The 27,131-nt window shown below is 46.3% G+C and overlaps 1 protein-coding gene across 4 annotated transcripts in view; it reads right to left on the reverse strand.

Moving 5' to 3' along the window:
- AOPEP (aminopeptidase O (putative)) overlaps window positions 1-27,131 on the reverse strand; it is a 380,108-nt gene that overhangs the window by 99,979 nt on the left and 252,998 nt on the right. For all 4 annotated transcript variants that reach the window (XM_023185255.1, XM_023185257.1, XM_023185256.1 and 1 more), the window contains 2 exons: window positions 20,339-20,382; window positions 8,562-8,622 (listed from right to left, as the gene is read on the reverse strand). In XM_023185255.1, the coding sequence (XP_023041023.1) occupies window positions 8,562-8,622; window positions 20,339-20,382 (105 nt within the window). The remainder of the gene's footprint in view (window positions 1-8,561; window positions 8,623-20,338; window positions 20,383-27,131) is intronic.

The raw sequence follows: 27,131 nt of genomic DNA on the forward strand, positions 1-27,131 counted from the left end.
GATGCTACCCGCTGAGCCTGAGGACGCCACCTTGACTTCCCTGGGGCCGGGATGCTACCCGCTGAGCCTGAGGACGCCGCCTTGACTTCCCTGGGGCTGGGATGCTACCCGCTGAGCCTGAGGACGCCGCCTTGACTTCCCTGGGGCTGGGATGCTACCCGCTGAGCCTGAGGACACCACCTTGACTTCCCTGGGGCTGGGATGCTACCCGCTGAGCCTTCATCATAGTTATGACACTAGTTAATCAGCTTCCCAGTGCTGAGATTTGACTCTGCCTGATGCTGTTCAGACAGGCACACTGAGTTTTCCAGCAGCACACCTTGGTTATGTCGCTCTCCCTGCCCTAAGGGCCTTCTCCACAATCTCCACCTGCCCACGCTCTACCTGCCTGTCCTTCAAGACTTGCTTCAAACTCTTTCTGCTTCCACAAATCAAAACGGCCTTTCTTCTGAACACTAAGTTTTTCACCACTTACGGCTTTCTGCCTTAGATCAGTTATTTATGTATCTATTTTTCCTACTGAATTATTAAGCATCTTGAAGGCAAAGCCTGTATTTCTCTCATCTTTGAATCATCCACAGTCCCTCATCAAGAACAGATGTGTGGGCTCCACTCATGGGAAGAAGGATAGGAAAGGACTGGACTCAGAGGTCTGATTTCAGATTCTGGAAGGAGCTTCCTCTTGCAAATATCATCCATCTGGTCTGGATGCTTGACAGTTCTACTGTAGAAGCCTGAGCTCTAAGCTCTGACACTTACAAAGGAAATCTTCAAGAGAGAGGAAACACTTTTAATTCTTGTTATTCACTTGAAGTCTAGTCTTGGACTACTGTGAATGAAATTCACACTCGTTCTGGAAATCAGGTTTTGAAAAGCAGAAATGAAGAAAGGACACAGCTTTCATTTGGGGGCACCAGAGGAAAATGTCTCTTATTTCATTGTGGTGCCTTGTGCAGTAAAGAAGTCATCAGATGCCCCAATGTGACACCACATGCAGCGCAGACCTTCAGCTATTACCAGTTTCCGGGGGAATGGACCCTTCCACATGTATTTCTCTCTCATGCCACCAAGACATGATTTTTCATTCTTGTGCACTCACTAGATACTAACATCGTTTGGGACCAAAAAATATACCCAGAGCACATTCATCCATTTGGGAATAAAATGCAGTGTGGTTGCACTGAGTAAGCTTTATTGGCCATTTTGAAGGGATTCGCTAGAATGCGGAACTAGTGAGAGATGTACTGAGAATAAGGTCAATAGGAATGGCTAAATTGTGTACCACCAAATTCATATACTCAATTCCTAATCCCCAGTACAACTCACAATGCAACTGTATTGGACTCAGGGCCTTTTGAAAGGAAATTAAGGTAAAATTCAGTCATATTGCTGGGCCCTAACCCAATATAACTGGTGTACTTATACACAGAGCAGGTGAGGACAGATGTGTGCACGCATACAGAAGAGAGACTACATGAGGACATGATGAGAAGGTGGCCGTCTGCAAGCTGAGGAGAGAGGCCTCACCAGAAACCAACCCTGTTGGCACCTTGGTCTTGGACCTCCAGCCTCCAGAACTGTGAGGAGAAAAATCTCTGTTGTTTAAGCCATCCAGTCTGTGGTACTTAGTTATGGCAACCCCAGCAAACTCATATGAGCACAAAGCCTTAGATGCCAAAAATAAAGGAAATTAAGCTAAAAATGAAAAGATTTTAATAAACCCTCCCCCTCTCTTGTGACTCTGCCGAGCAGTAGAGCAATTTGAAGAGCCTGTGGAGGGGCCAGGTGCTCAGATGAACAGAAGTGACTGGATGACTCAGAGGCATTTTGGGTGCTGCCTCCAGTGAGGCTGGAGGACCTGTTCCACATGTCTTCAAGGATCCTTGACAAGATGTTTAGTCACTTAGAAAATATAAGTTTAACTACTGGACAAAAATTACAGCAAAATTACTAGGAGCCCAAAGAATATACCACATTATGGCAACTGCTATTATAGATACAGAAGAAGCAACGATACCGTGGTACATATAATTTGAAAAATATACTGTCTCTGGAATTTGCAAAATAATCAGTTTCAGTTTTCTTTTTTTTTCTTTTTTTTTTTTTGAGACGGGGTCTCGCTCTGTCGCCCAGGCTGGAGTGCAGTGGCCGGATCTCAGCTCACTGCAAGCTCCGCCTCCCGGGTTTGCGCCATTCTCCTGCCTCAGCCTCCCGAGTAGCTGGGACCATAGGCGCCGCCACCTCGCCCGGCTAGTTTTTTGTATTTTTTAGTAGAGACGGGGTTTCACCGGGTTAGCCAGGATGGTCTCGATCTCCTGACCTCGTGATCTGCCTGTCTCGGCCTCGCAAAGTGCTGGGATTACAGGCTTGAGCCACCGCGCCCGGCCCAGTTTTCTTGACTGACCATTAAATGTAGAATTCTTATAGATACCACTGAGATTGAGTATCCTAATGGGCCTTAAAATTATGTTAATAATACTGCATAATATGTGCTGTAAGAAGCCTACGAGTTACTCCCCTATGAAACCAGCTGGGTTTCTCTGTGCTAAAAGCACATCGTGACTACAGTGACATAAAGCCCCTTGCATACTGTCTTATCAAGTATTCTCAATTCTGTGATTGCAGCATTTTCCCTACAAGACTTCAGTTTTCTATCATGTGCTCGTGCGGCCTCTGGCAACTTGCAGGTGTTTGCTCGGAAAGAAGTGGCATTTTCCCAAGATGACAAAATAACCTGTTGTTCTAAATTCTGGGATTCAGGAGCAAGTCTGGGAACCCAAGCTGCTTTCTGCCTATTTCTGGGACACATTACTGTCGCCTCATTTCCCATCTTCTCTCTCCTCCTCACTGACGCTGCTGCGATGATTTTGCCAGGAACTGGCTGCTGAGCACTTCCTCCAAAGAGGAAACTGAGGTACAGAAGACACTTGCGGTTCACCTGAGGCAGGGTGCTTGTTGTTCGCACCCCAGGAAACCAGTCTACCGGGAGTTGAAACCCAGAGCTGATGCAAGGCTGCTAGTTCATGCCCTCTGAATGTCCACTGTGAACCCAGCACTCCCGCCCGTACCTGCGGATTCTCATCATCCACGCCAGCACTCCCGCCCGTACCTGCAGATTCTCATCATCCACGCCAGCACTCCCACCCGTACCTGCGGATTCTCATCATATCCACGCTGTCACCGCAAACTGAAGGGCGTCTATGGGTCAACCAGCTCTATCTTTACCCACACATTTGACAAGAATACAGATGATTTCACTCATATCTATTCTGAGGGTGACTTTAAGGCATTATGCACTCAGATTTTAATTCAACTAATAGCTTTAGAACAGCTCTATTCAACAGGAATATATGCAAGCCACATGTGTCATTTTAAATTTGCTAGTTGCTACATTTAAAAAGAAGTAACAGGTAGGATTGATTTTAACATATTTTATTTATTTAACATGTTGAAATGATAACAAAATATTATCATTTCAACATGTAACCAATATTTTCAAAAACATTAATGAAATATTTACATCCCTTTTTGTACTAAGTCTCCTAAATCTGATGTGTTCTCATAGTCCGTCTCAATTTGGGTGCTAAATATTCATCAGAAATGTTTGGTCTCTATTTCATAACATTCCGAGTTGAAAAAGTAGACTCATTCACATACCCAAGGTATTTCAAACAATAACTAAATTATGAGATTTTAAATTTAAATTTAATTACGATTAAATTAAAAAATCAGCTCTGGCTGGGCGCGGTGGCTCACACCTGTAATCCCAGCACTTCGGGAGGCCGAGGCGGGTGGATCACGAAGTCAGGAGATCGAGACCATCCTGGCTAACAGAGTGAAACCCCGTCTCTGCTAAAAAAAAAATACAAAAAACTAGCCGGGCGAGGTAGCAGGCGCCTGTAGTCCCAGTTACTTGGGAGGCTGAGGCAGGAGAACAGCATGAACCCGGGAGGCGGGGCTTGCAGTGAGCTGAGATCGTGCCACTGCACTCCAGCCTGGGCGACAGAGCGAGACTCCGTCTCAAAGAAAAAAAAAAAAAAGCTCCTCCGGTGCTTTCGATATATTTCAAGTGTTTGCCAACCACATGTAGCTAGTGCATTGGACGGTGAGCCCCTGAGCATCTACTATTAATCTATGCAAGGCCCACAATAGGCACTACGGGATGCGGCTTACAGACAGAACCCTTGTTTCTGGGGGTGGGGAGGGACGGCAGGGGACGGGTACAGAGAGAAACATGTAAGACAGGTTGTGATGCATGCTAAGGAGAGGGAGAAGAAAGCGTGCCAAGGAGCGGAGGGCATGCACAAAGGCGGGCTGATGGAAAAGCTTGCAAATACCTGTGCACTGACAGTTGCGAGTGGGCCAGTCTCCAGAACGGTGGGAAATAACGGTGAAAGGGTGGCTTTGACCAGTCTGCTGGCAGCCTCAAATAGCAGGCCAAGGAGTTTGTTCTAAATGCATTGTCCATGGGAGAAAAGTCTCTGGTAAGAAGAATGGGTCTGAGATGTGTTGTGGGAAGATTTACTTGACAATGATACAATGATATGACCAATGAATGAAAAAGGAGAGAGCTAAAAGACCAGTTAGCTGTTGCACCAGTCCAAGCGAAATATAATTTATAAATGGCAGAGGTGCTCGGAAAGGAAAGAAAATTAGACATTTGATAAGTGTGTACAGTAGGGCCTCAGGACTTGGCAATGTAGGGAGGAAATCAAAGAGAGGGAGGAGTCAGAGTTCTGTAGAAACTGGCTGGCTCGCACCTGTAATCCCAGCACTTTGGGAGGCCGAGCCAGGCGGATCATGGGTCAGGAATTCGAGACGAGCCTGGCCAATATGGTGAAACCCCGTCTCTACTAAAACTACAAAAATTAGCAGGCGTGCATGCCCGCCTGTAGTCCTGGCTGCTGGGGAGGCTGAGGCAGAAGAATCGCTTGAACCGGGAGGCGGAGGTTGCAGTGAGCCAAAATCGCGCCACTGCACTCCAGCCTGGGTGACAAAGCGAGACTCTGTCTCAAAACCAAAACCAAACCAAACAAAAAACACAGTTCTATAGTAACTAAAATAAGGAGTGTAGAAGAAAGGCTGGATGCAGAAAGTTATTTCTAGTGTATTTGCATATAAATGTTTTAAAAGAAGACTGGAATAGATGGCTATGGGCCGAGGGAAACCTTTTGTTTGGACAGACATGAAAAAAACCCAAAATCTATTTATAGAGCTGTCAAATTAGAGGAAGGTGCAACTTTCTGAGAATAACTGTAGAGTATGCTCTTCTAATAGTGTGGGGTAGGCCCGAGTAAGTTTGACCATGGTATTATTCATCAGGAAGCGGTGCAGCTCTTTAAAACTATTGCCCGGGAGGTCGAGGCTGCAGTGAGGCATGATCACGCCACTGCACTCCAGCTTCGGTGACACAGTGAGACTCTGTCTCAAAAAAAAAAAAAAAAATTGCTCTTGAATTATATTAAGGGATGTGGGAAACTACTCAGTGTATATCCTTAAATGAATAACTTAAGTTTGGAAGATAAGACTCCACTTTTATTTCAAAAGAATGTGCGCCCACAAGCCGTTCAGCGCAGAAACTGTGTGGGCGGCCACAGCGGGCTGCTATCAGGTGCGGGTGATCTCTGGAGGTGCCACTGAGGGCAGCGAGGAGTTTCATGTGTTCTATTTTGCTATTGTTTGAATTTGCTACAGAGAGCATGTTATTTTTACTTTTAAAGAGGGAGAGAAAGGAAAGGGTAAAATATGTATTTATATACCCAGAACAATGAGTGAAAGGATGTACATAAAAAATTGTCTCTGGGTCATTTTTATTTTCTTATTTAGACTTTTTTATATCCCAAAGTAAATGTGTAACTCTTCTATAACCAGAAAAGAAAGTCATAAAAAGAAATAATCTATAGTACTGATGGTACAATCAATTTTAAATCTCTTTGCAAGGCCAAAGGTTATAGAGTTGGGATATTCTTTAAAGAGGTTAGGATCCAATTTCTTTTGCTTCTTCAGGGCTCATGCTCACTTTTACTGAAGGTATTTCCACTTTTTAAAAATGATTTCCATTCAGTGTAGCCAAAAAGGAAAATCGAGGCCAACGGCAGGGCGAGCCTTCCTGAGAGAAGACAAAAAGCCTCTGTAACCTGTGGAGTGGAAACCCCACCAGTGGAACACGACTCTTTTGTCATGAATGACTTCCATTGCTGGTGGACAGAAAATTTTACGAGAACAAAGAGCATCAGAGCAATTTCAGGGTCCTGGCTGTCACTCCAGGGCAAGCATCCTAGTAACTTTATATTATAATGATGGGGGCAAAGAACAAGGTGTCCCGTTCACCACAAGCCTCCTGCAGCCGGAGGCTCTCAGGCCCTTGTAGAGCTTTTCACTGAAGTAGAAATGACAAGGAACTCTCAAGGAGTGGGAAAGGGGTTGAGAGTAGGTAAATCAGCAGCAGCCGCCGAAATCACGGCCAAAACGGGTCGAAGAGACGAAAAGACGCCATCCGATCACCCGCCAATGGCGAGGCGTGCGCTAAATCAGAGTCCTTTCTGTCTGACACTGTTGTTTTTACCGAACAGTGAAGCACCCACGGAAATACCAGTTGGGTCTTAAACACAATTTATAGCCGGTTGGCCTCACTGCACCTGGCTGTTTTGACAGCAGGTCTCTTCAGTTTATAGCAGAGATTCTTGTCTACACTATAAGCTGTCACTAATGCAACCAGACCTTTGGAAAAAATGTATAGCTCAGAGGCAAATCTCTCCTTCCACAGACCCCTCCCTCTTTTAATGAAAACCAAAAGCCTCCTGCTGGCAGCAAAGCCTCCTCCTCTGCAGGGGAAATGACCAGCCCCCGGCAGTGACAGAGCCAGCCCAGCACCACAGCCTACATGGGGTGCGCAGCCAGCCCAGCACCACAGCCTAAGTGGGGTGCGCCTGCTTCTGGGCATAGGATTAAAGTCTCTTTCTTTCCCCCTCCCTAGGGGCTAACGGCTGCGAACAGCAGTCTTCTTGTTCCAGGCCAGGAAATTTGGGAGCCAGTTACTGGAGCTGCCAGCTTCCAGGCCACACTAAGAGCGTCTGGGAGCCTTGTAACAGCCTGGCTTAGGAGCACAAGGCAAAAGGCTGCAGCAAATGTCCCCCACCACCTGCACTCCCATCTGAAACCTGAGGGGAAAGGCTTGGTTATTCACACCTAGACAAGCCTTAACTTGTTTTTCCTGGAAGTTTGTCCTCAGTGAGCAGTCTGGTTTGGAAGTCACCGTCTCAGAGGCCACGGGCCCGCAGTGTCATCCACGTGAGTGAAAGGCACTGCCCCAGCCATGCACTGCCTTGTCCCGCCCCTGCTTTGTTTTGTTTGTGAGACTCAGGATTTTTTTATTTTTTCCGCCCAGAAGGACTGGACCAAAGAAATAATTTGTAACAGGTGACACACATTCCTGAACTGAAGGCAAACTGTCCTTTTTTAGGAGTGAGCTTTACGGTGGGCTGACGGCTGACATTTCCCATGTGGTGAAAATGCACAAAGATGTGAGGAGGGGGGTGAAGAGGTAATGGAGAGCAGCCCCTCCTGTTCCTTCATTTCATGGTTCACAGACATTCACTGACATTGAGACCCTCCCAAGGGGAAGCTCACGTAACCAGCCATGAAACCAGAAAGCAGCAGGCTACAGGGCCTGCCTCACCACGCGGGTCCGCCCCTAGACGCCAAGGCCCACAACCCTGGGGTAGGCCCAGCCTGAGAGAGCTCCCGGCCTGAGGGTCCTCTGACGGCGCATCTGGGATCCCACCCTCAGATTTCCCAGGGCCTAGGCCTGCCATGGCCAGCGTTCCACGTGGCGAAGGGGCCGGGGCTGCCCAGTGGTCTCTGGGAGGTGCAGGGCCAGAGGAGAGTGGATGGGGAGAGCAGCTCCGGGCCAGGTGATTTCCACAGAGCGAGGGAGGGCCGGGGAAAGGCCTCTCCTTTAGAGCTGCCACAGACTGAAAGGGAGGAGAGAACAAGAATCTCTGCTGGGAGAAGCCCAGGTCCCTAAGACAGAAACCAATGGAAATGGGTTAGCCGGTGAGAAGGCCGGCCCGAGACGGGAGCCCGACGCAGAACTGGGAGATGAGGGAGCCGCAGACGTGTCAGGGAAACAAGGCACAGGGACCACCGGGCAGGACAGATGACGGCGACAGTCGCAAACCAACTCCTGCGTCGGGCGGCATCCGAAGAGCAGGGCTGGAGGCCGGCTGCTCCCCCGCCACCTCCTCCCCCGCCTCCTGCCCCCGGGGCTCGGAACTGGTGGCTGGTGGCTCCGCCCAAAATCTACCCCACGTTTTGCAGGGCGTTCAGGGACTACCATCACTTCCACCTATACCACGGTCACTTGAAAGTGGCCAGAGGCACACCCCACAACGAGGGGCGGAAACGCAGAGGGGAGACAAGCGTTCTGACTTGCGGAGACTTGCACTCAGTAAGATGATGACTTTCCTACACATACATTAAGACATCACTGTCATGACCGATGTGCTAAGCAGCAAGCTTTACTATTCTCCGTGGACTAACCAGTGGGTATCCTGAGTTACCTTTGGTATTCCGGAGCTCTCAAGCCAGTCTTGGTAGATGTTTTCAACAGACAACTCCAGCCTTTAGAAATAAAACAACAAAAAGCAAAGGATTAAAAAGTTACAGAGCACTTATGACACAGACTGGTTCTCTCTAACTGGGCACATGACAGCATCAATCTTCCAGAAGCACCTGGGCTTTAAAGACAGGGCAGCGTCCCCGGGTTACAGGGTGGAAGAGGCCCCGTCACAAGACAGCTTCTCTTCGTCAACGGCAACGTGCACGAGGACATCGAAGGCCCCAGGTGCAGGATCACAGGTGCTTTCAGTGCTTTGAACGGAACTATTTGGTTGGCACAGCCCATTTCGGGAGGATAAGGCACATTGTTACAGCACACATCGGGCACAGCTGCTTCCCGGAGTATAGGGAGGCAAAGCGAAATCACATTACAGCATTCAGTGCGTCAACACAAAGTAGGCACTTTATAGGAAAGATGGACGACAACAAGCAAAAATAATACAGATCACTACCAGACCACAGAGAGCCTCAGGTGCGAGGAATGAGGACCACTCACTGTCTCCTTCCAACCGGGCCCGTTCTGCTTTATTTAGGTGTTATCATTGCTTGGTGTGTCCTATCTAAAGTCAGCTGAAATTGTGCTTTCATGCCCCGCTGGCTTGACTGCTCCTTAAAACCGCTAAGTCTTCAGCATATTTAGGATCCCCAGAGCTCAGGCTGTGTCCTTTTGTCTTCCTTGGCTAATGCAGCTTAAAGCACACCCATCCCCTCAACCTCTTCCAGATAACTGTTGCTCATACCCAGGATCTCTGCTTCCAGAGAGGCCTTTCTTGACCTCCTCCCAGCCTGAGGCAAGGCCTCCCCAGGGCCGTAACATCTGTCATACTCCCTGTTCTCTGCCTCACAGCGTCCACCAGAGTTTGCTATTGAGGGTTTGCTCGACTACTCGACTTAGTTACTGTCTCCTCGCTGGATAGAAACCATCTGAGATCTGATTCCTGGTATGAAAGAGGATCCTCATTTTTTTTTTATTTGAATGAATGAAAGCACATTTAATTGTAGACTCATTAAAATTATTCCTTTTAAAGACAATATTCACTTTTCCAGCAAGATACTTCCAAGTTGTTAAGCTCTGCCTCTTTTAAATCTTAATGTATTATACGCTACATCATATATAAAAGTCTGTAACTATATACCTGCTTTCTCCCTCCCTGTTGGAATTCCAGAAGTTATGAAAAGATCCAGTGTTACACACACTGTTAAGGAGCTGGAAGGCCGAGGGCACCCCTCCCCTGACCCTGTGGGTGGTGTGCAGATGGGAAGTAGTGAGGTAGGGAGGGAAGGGGGGATTGGCTTGGGGAGGGCTGAAGGAAAAGGAGACTGACTGATTTTCTCTTCCTTTTATTCCCCCTATTGGTCACTCACTGGTGCATCTCGTCCTCCCTAGCCAAGGGCAAAAGGAAAGGCTGCTTAAAAAGGCAATTGCTATTTCCAAACAGAAGAAGTTCGTGGAGGGAAAGGGGGCTTATGCAGAAAAAGGGCTTTGAGTTCAGACGAAAGATGATGGCCCTCTGTGTGACTGGCAGGCAGGAGAAGGGGAGGGGACTGCCTTTCTAGGTCCTCCAGCGTCCCAGACTCAGTGGAGTTGCCTGGCAGACCTCCTTCGCTGGGCCTTCCACTGCTGCACAGTCATTTCACAGCATTGGCCTCAGTGCAAATGGCCAATTCCCCTGTTAGTTGTGAGTGTGTGGGAGTGTGAGCATGCATGGATGTGTGCACGTGTCCATGTGTGTGTGGTGGAGGCAGGGGAGACTTGAAGACACGAGGAAGCTCTCAGCACACCTTCCATAAGGTCTCTGTTCTTTCTTAAGCTTTGTTTACTTGGGAGGGAGGCTGGAGATTCCCTTAATGGGCAGTAGCAATGTGCCAGGAGGAGGGTGGGGGCCAACTCACCAGTTAAGAGGGAAACACCAGTGAAGAAGGTCCAAGAAGAAAATGGTCCTGTGCCTCTAAATCAGGGCAGGTGACATAGAGTATTGCAGAAGCCCCCACAAGCTCGGAAAGCCCAGGGCTGCTCAGGGCTGCAGGCAGGAACCTGACCCCTCCACCAAATGAACTCTCCTCTCCAGTGGCACGTCCAGCAGCAGATAAGGTGGGGACAGTGCACTCACACCCACCAAGAACTGGTCTTCCACTGGGCAGCCTTACCTTCCATGTACATTATAAAATCTATCTTACCTCCATCCTCACACATCTCACTAGAAAATAAGGCAACGTCAAGGTTACTTGTGCACAGGCAGGAAAGTGTCCTTCACCGGCTTCCTTTCCAGCCAGAGAGGGACGTTTCTGTGCCCAGAACCCTGAGGCCAAACCTCCTTTCACCCATCCTTCAAGCAATCCTCAGGAGAGCCGGAGCGAGAGGCTGACTTCTGGGCCAGGCGCAGAAGGCCAGGCTCACACCTGTAATCCCAGTGCTTTGGGAGGCTGAGGCAGGACGATCACTTGAGGCCAGGTGTTCAAGACCAGCCTGGGCAACATGGCAAAACCCCGTCTCTACTAAAAATACAAAAATTGGTTAGGCTTGGTGGCGTGCGCACATAGTCCCAGCTATTTGGGAGCCTGAGGTGGGAGAATGGCTTGAGCCTGGGAGGCAGAGGTTGCAGTGACCTGGGATGACACCATTGCACTCCAGCCTGGGGACAAAGTGAGACCCTGTCTCAAATCCCCCCACTCCCCCCCAAAAAAGAGGCTGTCTTCTGAACTGAAAACAAGTCTTCACCTTTCCCATAAGATATTGAAGAGGAAGATGCAGAATTTGGAAAGGACTTGAAAGAGTAATAGTGACAGTCAAAAGGGGAAGCGTCCACCAGAGAGGTAAACGGAACTGAAGTTAAATATCCTGGAGAAGAGAAGTCCACGGAGCGACTTAATTGCTATTTTTGGGTGATTTTACAAAAGACAGCGAACAGCTGTTGTGCATCAGCATGGGGGAGTGAATATGAAGACACGGACATAAATTTCCTTTGGGGAACTTTCGCTTACAGACACTTCTCTAGGGGTGGCATGGAGTGGGGGCTGGGAGTTGAGCCCTGGAATGTTATTAAGTGAGGTCCAAAGTCTTCACCGGAGAAGACTGAAAAACAGGCAACGTTCTCTATGTGGCGAACATTCACTGGATGGCTACTGGGCAAACGCTCTGTGGAAGGCTGGATGACGGGAAAACCCAGGGAGTGACTGTCCATTAGGGACGTGTAATAGACACAGGCAGAATGCCACCAGCACTTGTAGAGATGACGGTCCTCTAGGTGCAGGTGGGACAGGGAAAACAGGACAATAGGAGGTGCATCAGGAGAGGCTCCCTAAGAATGCCTGGTGGGGCAGAGCCAGTAGAAGTGGAAGAAAAGCACATGGGGCAAGGACAGCAGGAGCAGGAATGCCAGTGCGGCCCTGTGCAGACTCTCAGCTCGGCGGGGCTGACCTCCAGAGGGAGCTGAGAAAGAAAACAGAGGTCCTGCGGGGACTCTGGAGGCCTGCTACCGGGCCCTGCCTTTGTCAAGGAGGCTCTGGGGCACAGCTGCAGAGGGACATGGCAGAGAACTGAGTCAAGGAAGAAAAAGCGGACAAGAGGCTGGAGGCAGGAGACCACACCGGAACCTGCGGAACGTTTCTGCAGGAGGCAACAGGAGGGGCCCACGTGGATGTAGCGTGCAGGGGACGGATCTGGAGGGCAGCACTGGAGCAGTCCAGCTGCAGGGTTGGGAGACACTGTGCAGACAGTGGCCCCCAGGAATCCCTGCAGGATGACTCTCCGTAGAAAGTATGCGGCTGCATACAATGTGCCTGTGCCACAGTCTTCGGCCAACTCAGAGGGTTAGTTCATTGGCAAGTATTAAGGCAAATTCTGCTTTAACACAGTTAGTACTTACACACACAGACAGTATCCGACAGTGGCACTAAAAGTGAAACAAACAAAAAGTCCTCTATCCACTGCCAAGAAAAGGCATAAAAGTAGAAGCTACTGCTTATTGAACACCTACTGTTTACCAGACACAATAGACAGAGTATCGTCTATAATTGACAATAACTGTGCAAGACCAATATTATTATTATTATTATTACTAAAGACAGGGTCCCACTTTCTCACTCAGGCTGGAGTGCAGCAGCTCAGTCTCAGCTCACTGCAACCCCCTCCTGCAGGGATGGACAATCCTCCCACCTCAGCCTTCCGAGCAGCCGGGACTACAGGCATGTGCCACCATGCCCGACTAATTTTTGAAATTTTTTGCACAGACAGGGTCTCACTATATTGCCCAAACTGGTCTTAAAACTCCTGGCCTCAAATGATTCCAGTCTCCCAAAGTGCTGGGATTACAGGCGTGAGCAACCGCACCCAGCCAAAAGACCAATATTACTGTCTTCATCTTAGAGACGAACAAATACAGGTTCCAAGAAATTGCAAATGTATCCAAGGCCACTCAGATGGTACTTGAAGAGCTGGGATTTGAACCTGTGGTGCCTGGCTATGAAACCCCAGCTTTTCTTTCTGTGCTAAACTCAGGCTTCATGACACACGGGTTTCTACTATGGAACAGACAAGCTGGCAGAAGCGGTGGGCCTATGCCTGCTCCAAGCCATGCTGACTTCCCCTTCTCACTACTCTCTCCTGCTGAAGACAGCCTGGCTCCTGCATGGTTGCCCTGTTTGTCTTTTTTTCTGTTGTTTATTTTTTTGTGAGACGGAGTCTCGCTCTGTCGCCCGGGCTGGAGTGCACTGGCAGGATCTCAGCTCACTGCAAGCTCCGCCTCCCGGGTTCCCGCCATTCTCCTGCCTCAGCCTCCAGAGTAGCTGGGACTACAGGCGCCGCCACCTCGCCCGGCTAGTTTTTTGTATTTTTTAGTAGAGACGGGGTTTCACCGTGTTAGCCAGGATGGTCTCGATCTCCTGACCTCGTGATCCGCCCGTCTCGGCCTCCCAAAGTGCTGGGATGACAGGCTTGAGCCACCGCGCCCGGCCAGTTGCCCTGTTTGTCAACCCTTTGGTTACATTTCTGAAGAGATCGGGAGACCCTTGGGAGGGTCAGAAGTGTGACAGCAAGAGAGCTCGTCAGTGAGCTGCATCCAGAGGCTAAAGGCACTCACTGTGCATGAAGAGAACATGTGTTTTCAGATCACTTTTCTTTGGAAAGGTTCGAAGCATCTTATAACCATTATTCATGTCTCATGATATCCCCGTGAAGTGAGTGTCAATTGTCATGTGGCTTCTTAGCATAGGAGCATAGGAGGACTCTGACCCAAGCCAGCAAAGGAAAAATCCAGGTTTCTAAACTTCCAGGATCAGTGTCAATATCACACTGCCTCGTGCCCTATTTGGGGATTGTTAATGTGGAATAAGATGTTAAATTAGGAGAGAATGATGAAAGCATTAATTCCAGCTGCTAACAAAAATTTTTAAGGTACGATGAGTGGCCTTATCTCCCAAGGAACCATGAGAGACCATAGGAAAATGTTTGATTTTCAGGGAAGAAATGGAGTAATACGTTGTAGAAAGAAACTAGTATGCATGTAGCTAAGGGAAGAAACAGGATGTAGGTCTCAGGAAGAAAGATGGCGTGTGTAGTTTCTGCTCTTTTGAGCATAATTATTGAAATGGCATTGCAGGTGAATTTTTAGGTCTGGGCGTGGATGTACGCAGTGGTTAAACTCAAAGCTGACGTTTTCAAATCAAGATACTCAGAATCTAAGCCAATGGTGAATTTTTTCCCTCTGAGGTCATGTGGCTTAAATAATCGCAACAGACAAGCAGAAGCATTTCCACTGAGCCAGGACCCAGAACTTACAGGAAATTACTCCTCTGCATGTCTGATCACTATGGAAATTGATTTTATACAGAGAGCTAAAAGCACACAGACCCATGACTGCGAGTCCTGCACATCCATACTCGTGAGCGCGGACTTTCCGCCTCAGGACTGAAACCCGCGCCTGAGCCCCAGGCCTCCCGGGTATGACGAACAGCAGGTGGCTTTGCCCTCTGGCTGGCTGCTCCCTGGTGCGCCCACATCCTGCAGGGCGACTCTGAGTGTCAATGGTCTCCAGTCCCTCGGAGCTATAAATTTGGTCACAGTTACTTAACACAGCAGGGGAGAGAATATGCTGACCACCTGGCATGATACTGGTTAGAAAAACAAGCTGTGTGTAAAGCCAAAAAGTAACCAATTGTTCATCCCTCTATGGAGTTAAAATAAATCAGCAGGCCTGTGTGAAGACGGTGTTACCCAAGCCTGTATTTACTCGCTCAGGTGATTTCCAAGGTGGGGTGACGAGAATGGGATTACTGGACGGATCGGCTACTCGTGCCTATCAACGTGTTGCTGAGGAACAGAAATGTCTTCATCACTCCTGGCTCCTGTCTTCAGCTCCCGAGATCCTAAAGATCACAGTCAGTGCCTCTGAAGGGAAGCAATTTTCACAGGAACTAAATGACAGACTTAAAGAATTTGGAAGTGCAACCAGATAGAGGTAAGGCAGCGGAAACTGCAGAGCTCTGGAATGGAAAACGCCCTTTTCTGGAATTCAATTTACATCTGCGTCGATGTTTACATTTAGTTAGTTTACATGTTTAAATTCCCTCTCTACATGTGGGTGAATCTCAAAGCTGTGCACACTTATTTTCTTCCTTTTGTTTTTTGTTTTGTTTTTTTTTGAGACAGGGTCTCACTCTGTCTCCCAGGCTGGCGTGCAGCTGCGCAATCTCAGCTCATTGTAGCCTCAAACTCCTGGGCTCAAGCCATCCTCCGACCTCAGCCTCCTGAGTAGCCAGACTACAGACACGTACCACCATGCAGGCTAATTTTTTGTATTTCTTGGAGAGATGGGATTTTACCATGTTGACCAGGCTGGTCTCCAACTCCTGAGCTCTAAGGGATCTGCCCGCCTTGGCCTCCCAAAGTGCTGGGATTACAGGCCTGAGCCATGGTGCCCGGCCGATTTATTTTCTTGATCAAAACAAGTCATTTGTGCTTGGGTAGATAATAAAGATTGCTGAGGTCACACTTATAAAATGAGTACCATGTAGCTCCGTGGGGGAGGAACAGTATTAGATTAAAACAAACACAGGAACATGCACACACAAACACAGTAACTGATGGGCGAGGAAAGAAGTGGAGCTCTCACTAACACTGAAACACAAGGCAGCAAGGACTCCGGCACAAGGCGTTCCATGGGGCTCTTGCACCAGGAGAGGCGGCTGCTCAGGATTTGTCTGGGTTTTCTTCTGAGCGCTTTTAGTTTTATCTGACAGCATCTTTCTGCCTCCAAATGCTCACCCCTTTCACTCCCTCTGCCCCATCCAGGCTCCCCAAACACCTCCCTCCTGCATTTCCATTGGTACTTCAGAGTGTGACTTAGTGACAAAGAAAGAAAGGTCTCAACTTTCACAACCAGGCAACCAAGTCTTATCTGTGGCAACTCTGAAGAATGCCTTGGCCACTCATTACTCTCAAACCCACCACCACCGTCACCGTCCCTGCCACAGCTCCGGCTCTCCAGGTCTCTTGACTGAACCGCTCTATTGGTTTCTAATTGTTGTCCTGGCTTCCAGTCCTGTCCACCCCCATCTCTCTGCCACACTGCCCTTGGCAGATGTCTTTCAAATCTGTTGACGGTGCTGCCTTCCTTAAACCCGTTAGAGGTACAGGTGCATGAAGGCTCAAAGCTGGGACTGTTGAGACCCTTTATACGTCCCCAGGACTCTGAACCTCAGCACAGCACTTCCTACACGGAGTCATAATGACTTGTTTCTGTTTCGTCTTCAGTAGTCGGCTGGGAGCCTCCTAGGGCTACTCCTGGGATTTATTCCTCTCGGCTCCCCCATGTCCAGCCCAAAGCCTGGTATGGGAGATGCTCAACAGAGAATGTTGAGTAAATCAAAGCAAGGGAACAATGTAAAGGCAGGAAGGCCTAGAGAGTGCTGGCCCCTGAACACTGACGGACTGGTCTAATCTGAAAAACCTTGCCTCAGCAGAACGGCTCACGTGCCTAACAGATGTACCCAAGGATCAGTTTGCAACAGAGGCCAAAGATTAGAGGCTCCGGGGGGTAGGTGTGGGGCCTTTGGAGACCTAGATAAAATTGGTACAATATGTCGCATAACTAATAGGGTAAACAGTCTGTTTTAATAGCTGAACTAGATTCTGAGATTAGTTAGCAGGCAAAAAGATTTTTAATTTCAAAATATATTCTGGTATACCTGCTGAAATCAATTCATTGTAAAAGAGAAATCTCCTTAGCTTTTAAGGAGATTTTTTTAAAAAGAAGCTTAAGCCTGCTAGACAAAACATGATCCTAACCGGGAGAGGTATCCTATCAAAAGGCATGTGATTGGTGATTGGGGGCTGCCATTAAGACAGGGACACTGCTCTTAAGTTCCACAATTACAACAACAAAAGTCTCTTTGTGGGCTCAGTGTGCAGCCTCAATAAATATTCACAATGATAAAATCCAGGTTCCCCCAGAGCCAGAGGGGCTTAGGGGCCATCCAGATGAACTCCATAACCTTATTAGGAAGAGGATTAAAAGAGAAAAGACCTCCAAAACTAAAAATGCACTTTGTTGCTTCAGTGAAAATTGTTATATTTATGCCCTAAGAAGTTCTTTTGAAAGAATACATAGTCACCACTCAGAAACAGACTTCAGTAACAGCCTAAGAAAGTAGTACACCATTTCTATTAATTTTCTTTTTTCCTCTGTTTTAGTTCCTAAGGAAAATGCTTCATTCTGTCAGAGGACCTGAAAAGTTATTCTGGGGTAGGTACGAAGAAAAGGAAAAAAATATGCCCTGCAGGTAAACTATCTTTTTGATCTTAACAGCCACATGTGATGGGATTTTTGCATGAAGAAATCCCATATGTCTGTTTTTTTTTCTTTTTTCCAAGACAGTAAATCTGAAAACATTTCAGACCTCCCAAAACAAGCCACATTTCCTTTGAGCAGCCTCCCGAAACACTTAGACAAAGTTTTATCCAGAGAGACTGCGTGGGACCTTAGAAATCCTGGCCAGTTTTCTAAGGCCCCACACTATCTCCCTGGATAAGATTTCTTCACTATCAGAAGGCATGAACATGAAAAGGTAGAAACAAAGAAATTTATCAAATACAGGTATGTTAATCCTATATGATGCACTGGCTTGCTTTATGTGTGTGTGGGGGCAGAAAAACCAGTCAGTGAAGCAAGATAGTGTTTGATATACAGTCGCGTGTTTAAAGCTAGTAAGAGTTTGCTGCATTGTTCAAAATCGCTGGAAGCGAGGAAGTGAAATGTTCCCAATGTAAAAAAGGGGTGGATGTCTGGGGTGACTGATGTCCCAGCTGCCCTGGTCTGGTCATTCCACATGATATGCATGCACCAAAATACCACATGCACCACAAATACAGACCCCTATTAAGTACTGAAAATCCTGACTAACAATAATACTTCCACTATTGAAGAAAGAATTTGGAGCCATTCTGAATGGAAGGTGAAAGAGAAGTTTACACAGAAAAAGCCAAGCAAAAACCCAATGCTTGGAACAAAACTTCCACGTCCTCATGAGCCCTGGATCCTCTCCTGAATCTGCACGTCATCCCCGGCACCCAGTCTGGTAGCATAAGCCCTGACACTGTACCCTGGAGACACCCAATTCACACTGCCTGTGAGACAGGCTCATGGACATGGAGGTGACTGGCCTTGTATGAATCTAAGTCTATGTCCGTGTCAAAGAATTCATTTCCACACTTGGAAATCTGTTCCATGCATAAAAACGTAGTTAAAACTGTGGGTCAGAAATGAGGCAAGCAATGTTAACTCTTCTTCAAAGAAATGTTTAATTTCTCAAGATGCCTCCGTTTAATGTTTGAATACCAATTTTCCTATTAGAAATTATGTTGGCCGGGCACAGTGGCTCACGCCTGTCATCCCAACACTTTGGGAGGCCGAGGTGGGCGGATCACGAGGTCAGGAGATTGAGACCATCCTGGCTAACACGGTGAAACCTCGTCTCTACTAAAAATACAAAAAATTAGCCGGGCGTGTTGGTGGGAGCCTACAGTCCCGGTTACTTGGGAGGCTGAGGCAGAAGAATGGGGTGAACCCGGGAGGCGGAGCTTGCAGTGAGCCGAGTTCGCGCCACCACACTCCAGCCTGAGTGACAGAGCGAGACTCCGTCTCAAAAAAAAAAAAAAACAAATTATGTTTCAGGGTATTCACATTTTAATGCCTAAATCAAGATAGGAAATTAGGCGAGGGTTGGAATGAACGTATTTAACCCCAAACATTGGTCCTAAGACGCTTTTGCAAACCCTCTTGGTGGTCAGCCAGCCTAAAACTGGATACCTACAAAAATGAGAATCTCCTTCCTTCCAGGGCAGTGAGCTGGTGCTGAGCCGTGTACTGAAAACACACAGGCCAGATCCAGACGGGCCTCATTCCATCCATGCTGTTTTGCTTGCTGAGGGATCTTGGAGTCTCAGTCTCCCCATTTGTAACATAGTAGATAATAGGTTCTACAGCCAGACTGCTTGGGCTAAAATCCCAGCCTGCCGCAAACAGCTGTGAGATCCTGGGCAGCTTACTCAGCCTCTCAGTATCTTGGTCCTCTTTTTGGTATAATCAGGATAAACACATCATGGACCAAACAGTGTTGTTTTGAGGATTAAATGACTCTGCATGTGCTCACTTCAGCGCTGGCCTATAATAGTCACCACCATGACGATGCTGAACAGAACTGTACTAAGAGTTAAATGATTACTGGATCTAGATCCTGGATCCAGTGCCTGAAACACAGATGATTATTATATCTACACCAATCATTAATTGAACACCTACTTTAAAAACATATGCTAGCCCCTTTAACCCTTTCGAAAACCCTGCTAGATAGGTTAAAAAACTAAAATTTGGAGGGATTATGTGACTTGCTCCAAATGTCATAGTTAAGAAGTGGCAATCCCAGCACTTTGGGAGGCCAAGGCGGGTGGATCACTTGAGGCCAGGAGTTCGAAACCAGCCTGGCCAACATGGCGAAACCCCAACTCTACTGAAAATACAAACATTAGCAAGGTGTGGTAATCCTAGCACTTTGGGAAGCCAAGGTGGACGGATCACCTGAGGTGAGGAGTTCAAGACCAGCCTGGCCAACATGGTGAAACCCTGACTCTACTAAAAACACAAAAATTAGCCGGGCGTGGTGGGCGCCTGTAGTCCCAGCTACTTGGGAGGCTGAGGCAAGAGAATCACCTGAACCTGGGAGGCGGAGTTTGCAGTGAACTGAGATCGTGCCACCACACTCTATCCTAGGTGACAGAGTGATACTCCATCTCAAAAAACAAAAGAAGTGGCAGAGCTGGGTTTAAAATCTAGGAGAGCCTGACTTTACATCCCAAGCTCTTACTACTATACTACATTGTTGCTTTTAATTACACAGTATTTCCTTGTATTAAGCCACATTCACTGGAGCTGCCCTGAGTTTCCGAACCTTCCTCTCCTCCATTCTCTCCACAGCAGCAAAGGCCACAGGCTGTGCTTGGCTTGCCTCCCATCCCACTTCTGGGGCCTGACTTTGGGGATCTTCGGTCGTGCACACTGGCTCCCAACAAAAGTCTGGCTGAGGACCCTGTACTCCCACTGGCAGAACTAGGTCCCTGCCGCTACTCCACAGAAAGACTGAGCTCTCTAGGCTGTGACAAGCCAGCCAGCGGCCATGTCACTGTCATCATGAAAACTGGGTTCTTCATTCCTACACTGGTCCTTACCTTTTTTCTTCTGGGATGTTCTCCAGTAGCATTTGAAGGAAATCCTGGGATTAAAAAAAGCAAACCATTAAAGATGTCCATCAATAAATAACCCTGCCTGGAACCATGCCAGAGGCTGAGGACTCCCAGCTACGGGCAGTTCACCTGCTAGAGAAGCTAGACCTATGCTGACTTCATAGACTAGAGACTCAATTTATTAATTTCCCAGGGTTTCAATCGAATCGTTGAAAGAGATTTGTTTTGTGAAAACCAAGAACACGTTAAAAAGTGGACTGTTTGTTATTCTGACCTAATCCAACAGTCTGTTTTGTTTTGTGTTTAGCCATTTTCAAAAGGCTGGCCATCAAGTAAAGCATTATCCCTCTCTACTCCCTCATCACCTCCAATTCCAGAACCTTCCCTAGAGATGCCTGTACTCCTAGAGGCTGGGAACGAACTGCAACTCTCTTGCATTGCTCTACCAAATGGTAAAGATAAATATCAAGATGATAAATATGCCATCCAGGAACAAAGACGTCCACAACTCCAAGCATGGCTCACAAGCCCCTGCCTCCACCTGCAGCCTCTTCTCATGCCCTTGTACAAGTCCTTGGTTACCTGACATTTCAGATGTTTAGATGATAAGTTTTTTAGACCTAAAGGCATGGCTTACACACACACACACACACATTTTATTTTCCTTTACTATGGAAATTTCAAGCACAATCAAAAGTAGACAAAACCTTCACATACCCACCAATGCCCAGCCCATCCCGCCCTATGCCCTTTCCCTCTTCCTTTGTTATTTAGAAGGAAGTCCCCAACAGTACATAATTTCATCAGTAAAGGTTTTAGTAAATATCTCTAAAAGATAAAGACTCTTAAAACATAACCACAAAACCATAAACACCTAAAAAACTCAAACATTCATGTTCATTTCTATTTAACTTGTACTGCGAGTACTGTGACCCCCTTTTCCAGCCATTTAATTCTGGAATCTTGATGTGTTCTTAACTAGGGCTGTCAGATAAGAAGAGATGCCCAGTAAAATTGGGGGCATAATTACGTTAGAAAATTATTTGCTATTTAACTGAAATTTGAATTGTACTGATTTTTCTGTTCTGTATGTTTATTTGCTAAGTGTGTAATCCTAGTGTCAACCTTTCCTCATCTGAAAATTTAATAAGATATACTTTCGATAAATACAGAACATGAAACAAACAAGAACAATATTTAACTTTCTTGGAACTTGATAATATTGAGTAACAAGTAAGATCTATACTTGAAGTTTTTCTTTTAATCAATAGAAAATAATCTTTTAAAATGGGTCTGCCCAAACATGACAGACAAGAGTCACCCCAGACTGAGCCTCCCGATAGAACCACGTCTGCAGATACAGACTCCACAGGACTCTGATGACACCCATTATCTGCGAGATGGAAGCAGTAGCACAGATCTTCACGTTACAGAACAGACAGAATTGCAGAGGAATGGAAATCTGTAACCCATTTGTATGACGAGGTTCTTCCTCTGTCATCACACAGAAATACAGCCATCGCTACACTAGTGAAGCCAGCGGTCTACGTGGTGGTCCCGCTTCTACATGTTCACGGGTGGTCACAGTCCGTTTCTTCCAGAGACAAAGTCTCCCTATTAAGAGCATTAATGAAATATTTATTTCTTGCAACGTCTGTTCTTCTGAGACTTTTTTTATTGCTGTTTGACGTGAAATAACAATACAAACAGTAATAAAACTAATGTTTAAAAAAATGGACCACGCGAAGAAAATGGGAGTGGGGGGACAACCCCAAACTGATTGATGCCTCACAACTGAAGTTGTTCCTTGCACTTGCATATATAGAGAAAATACCAAAGGAGACAAGAGCAGTATTTAGAACACAAAGAAGTATTTTTGCTTGAGGTTCTTAGAGTTATCATTCTTATTATTTAAAAATTATTTTGCAAAAACATTGAGTTAGACATTTATTTATCACAATCTAATGTATTATTTTATAAGTTTAATATCTTAATATATAACTCTGTAGATTAATTTCTCACTGGCTTGTGGGTAGGATTTTTGATTCTTTTTTTTTTTTTTTTTTTTTTTTTGAGGCAGAGTCTTGCTCTGTCGCCCAGGCTGGAGTGCAGTGGCCAGATCTCCGCTCACTGCAAGCTCCGCCTCCGGGGTTTACGCCATTCTCCTGCCTCAGCCTCCCAAGTAAGCTGGGACTACAGGTGCCTGCCACCTCGCCCGGCTACTTTTTTGTATTTTTTAGTAGAGACGGGGTTTCACCGTGTTAGCCAGGATGGTCTCGATCTCCTGACCTCGCGATCCGCCCGTCTCGGCCTCCCAAAGTGCTGGGATTACAGGCTTGAGCCACCGCGCCCGGCCAAGGATTTTTGATTCTTAAAAATCCAAGTCCTTGTAGGGGCCGGGCACAGCAGCTCACGCCTGCAATTCCAGCATTTTAGGAGACCAAGGTGGGCAGATCATGGGGTCAGGACCATGATCCTGACCTGCCTGGCCAACATAGTGAAACCCCATCTCTACTAAAAATACAAAAAATTAGCTGGGTGTGGTGGCGTGCACCTGTGATACCAGCTACTTGGGAGCCTGAGGCAGGAGAATTGTGTGAACCCAGGAGGCGGAGGTTGCAGTGAGCTGAGATCGCGCCATTGCACTCCAGCCCAGGCAACAATGCGAGGCTCCGTCTTGGGAAAAAAAAAAAAAAAAAAAAAAATCCAAGTACTTGTAATGATAACTTTTTTACTTCATTATCTCCTTGTAGCCCATACTAATGTATCCTATATTTGCCTGATAATTTATGCTCAATTATATGGGGGAAATTACATTAATTCAATGGCAACGGGGGGAATGTAATTACATGAGAAGCAGGAAATTCAGAGTTAACCTTAATTCTGCCCTTTTGCATTTTCCAATCACAGTCGGATCCTTCTGTACAGGACTGCAGAGCACAAGTATCCAGAATTGGGTGTTGAGTTCAGGGTAAGCGCAGGAGGCCCCGGGAACCCTGCTTCGTGTTGAAGGAAGATGTTTGTCCTGCTCCCAGTGGGCTGCGATCCTGGAGCACCTGCCTCTTCCTACCCCAGAGCTCAGGCCTGCAGGCAACAGAGCCGTGAGCTGGAGGCTGCCAGTGTTGCTGGGAATGACAGGCCCAGGGCATCCTGGGCATCTCTAAGACATGGGGTCTGCTTTCCCACAGGCTATGGGAATGTCTTTCTGCAGCGTTCAATATTCTTCTGTTCTGTGCTCCACCCCATTCAAGACAGCAGGTCTCATCCAAGCAGTCTCCGTACCATCTATCCACGGACTTAACCCACTGGCCCTTCTGACTCCTGCCACAGATTCCATCTTTAACCATGAAACACTCGTTTTCCTGTTTCTTTTCATAAATTGGCATATACCTCTAGAGTGGACTTATGACAGAAGCTTTTTCCACTTTCTACAGCACCAGAAAATAAAAAGAAAAATGTCTCTTATGATTATTCCTTCCTGCACCACCTCTTTTCGATTCTTTCATCTGTCTTCTTTCTTTCCTTCGGTGTATTGGCAGTTTTGTGAAAGCAACGTACAGATCTTATTCGAACAAGGAGGACATTTTTCACAGCTGATTCTAGAATCATCTGACAAAGTTAGCTAGCAACAAATAGTAGGGGCCCCAGTTTTCACCTCTGCAGTAGGCCTGAAAACAAATTAAAACCAGAGCCCGCCCCCACTCCCCAAAATCTATTGATGAAACAATAGAATTTTTTGAATCTATGAAGGGGGTGAAATTCTATCTGGACCCTTGGCAATGGTTATGAGCCCACACTCCAGTCAGAAAATACATTCCTTCAGAATTGTTTTCATTTCCTACTTTCCTAATAATCTATATGCCAGTCAGGTCCGTCGCATACAGCTTGTTTTGATTAACACCTAATCACGCTAAATTAAGCACTACACATTTTAAAAAAACTAACACTGATTTTGGCACATGGCTAATTTGGTAACTATTTTTTAGTACTGGTGAAAGCATTCAACAGAAAGCAGGTACATGTAGATTCTACTGGATAAACTGACACCGGCTTGACTATCACATGGGGCTAGCAATTTCTGTCAAGTATTTTATGAATATCATGTTCATGGGGAAGGGGTGGGAGGTAGTAGAGGCAAAACAAAATATTGAAGGAAGGATAGGACTGGCAGGATAAACACTGCGAAGAAATGAATAGTCAGGAAGAAGTCATTGTTAACACTCAAGAGAGGGCTTTTGGGGGGGCTAGAAAGATGGTAATATTGGCCGGGCGCGGTGGCTCACACCTGTAATCCCAGCACTTTGGGAAGCCAAGGTGGGCAGATCACGAGGTCAGGAGATCGAGACCATCCTGGCTAACACGGTGAAACTCTGTCTCTACTAAAAAAATATAAAAAATTAGCCGGGTGTGGTGGCGGCGCCTGTAGTCCCAGCTACTTGGGAGGATGAGGCAGGAGAATGGCGGGAACCCGGGAGGTGGAGCTTGCAGTGAGCCGAGATCACACCACTGCACTCCAGCCTGGGAGACAGAGTGAGACTCCATCTCAAAAACAAAAAACAAAAGAAAAATGATAATATTGAAATGCTGGACAGTGAGACCATTTGGAAGGGAAAAGATTAAGATGTAAATTGGAAAAGAAATTGGATCATAGACCTTCATCATCAATAACTAACTAGCAATTTACACAGAAACACAAACCATTAAAGTAACTAAAAACTTAACCAGCAGCATTCAAACAAGGACAGCCTCATGGGATGAACTTCAAAAAGACGCAACTAAGAAAGAAATCTAAGATTCAGACACAGCTTCTAACTCTCCCTCTGCACCGACCCCCAGCCTCATGCTTAGTGGTAGGAGCACTGATGAACCGCACAGACCCTGCGAATTCTCACAAGTATCCACACATCTGGGGAAAACCAGGAATATCTTTATCTTTCTTCTTGTTTGCCGGTGGAGGGGCTGGAAGTGTTTGCTGGCAAGAGACGAGCAAAACGTGGGGAATAAACAACTGAGGATGACTCCAGGGAGCTGCTCAGGTTCTAGGGCTGTCACCTAAACTGCAGGAAAAACATTAATTGAGGAGACCCCCGCAGTGGGAAAAAGCTACACCCATGTTAGGTCACGAGAATCTTGGCAGGGGACATTTAACAAGTTTTCAAGGGCAGCCCAGCCAAATTTCCCCAACAAAGGCCGTATACAACTCCAGCGGAGCGCCTCTCCTCCTCCCCTCTATACATAACACCCAAGTTCCAAACTGTAGCTCAGAAGGAGAGAAAAACAGGCACAGGGTAAGTTGGAAAAGGAACCAAAGATAATGTTCCAATACACATGAGAATAAACGAAAGGTCAGGAGAGTCTACCCAAGCTGAGAATGAGCAAAAAGAAACGTATGGCAGCCACGCAAACTAACACAGCAACAACTCACACAGAGAGAGAAAGCACAACACATAAAAGACAAGGAATCCCGCCTTGAAGAAAACATAAGCCAAGGAATAGAAGAAAATGCTCCATGAATACTTTACACTATAAAATAAACTAACAACTACAGAAAAAAATAAGAACATAAATTTGGTAAAATGAAAGCTCAAAGATAAGTTGACAAAACAACAAAATGAGATGAACATAGAGATTTCATGGCAAAGGCACTACATTAAGGACCAGTACAGGAGCACTGATAAAATAGAAACAGCATGGAAAAGAACAGACATGAAGGAAAATAACACTAGTAATAAAGGGGCTGCTTGGGATTAATACAGGTCAGGAAGAAGAAAAAGAGAAACACAATTGGAAAATAACAGGTGCAGAGGACAAAGATGATATAACACAAGGACAACTGGTAACCCTGAAATCCAGAACCCTGCAAGGGGGAAATGAATTCAAAAATACAATGAAGACATACTCATTGAAAGAAGAAATAATAGAATTTAGGACTAACATTAAAACGCACACTATTTTTCCAGGGGGGAAAAAGGATAGAAAACCATAGACGCCAAGCCATTTCCTGATAAAATTACTAAACTTCAAAGACAGGGAAAAAATCCTTCTGTCATCTAAGAGGTATAAAGGGGAAAAAGCAGATTGACTGCAAAAGTTTCCACAGCAGGATTTAATGCCAGAAAGCAGCTGAGCCATGTCTGAAAGTTTTGAGGGCAGGATAATATAACCCAAGAATATGATATCCAGTCAGTTTATATTTCAAATATAAAGACAACAAGCAAGCATTCTGAAGCAGTAAGAACTCAGAAATCATAGAGCCTGTGAGTCTGCATGAACACAAATTTGATAATGAAATTCAGCCAGCAAAGAGCTCAATCAAAATAAAATATTCATGAAAAAAAGGTAAAATAACTGGTGGTAAATACTGAAATCCTTTAACAAGACAAGATTACACAACTGTGAAAATTATGGTCATACTATATTTTGTAAATGAAGTAAACCTTAATATATAAAAATAATAATTAAGAAAAATTTAGAATTAAGGGGAAAGTAAAGTACATAACTATGTAATTCCTCATCTTTTTTTTTTCTTTTTTTCTTTTTTTATTTTTATTATACTTTAAGTTCTAGGGTACATGTGCATAATGTGCAGGTTTGTTACATATGTATACATGTGCCATGTTGGTGTGCTGCACCCATCAACTCGTCAGCACCCATCAATTCATCATTTATATCAGGTATAACTCCCCAATGCAATCCCTCCCCCCTCCCCCCTCCCCATGATAGGCCCCATTGTGTGATGTTCCCCTTCCCGAGTCCAAGTGAGCTCATTGTTCAGTTC

The sequence above is a fragment of the Piliocolobus tephrosceles genome, chromosome 14 (genome assembly GCF_002776525.5).
Source record: "Piliocolobus tephrosceles isolate RC106 chromosome 14, ASM277652v3, whole genome shotgun sequence".
Classification (NCBI taxonomy): domain Eukaryota; kingdom Metazoa; phylum Chordata; class Mammalia; order Primates; family Cercopithecidae; genus Piliocolobus; species Piliocolobus tephrosceles.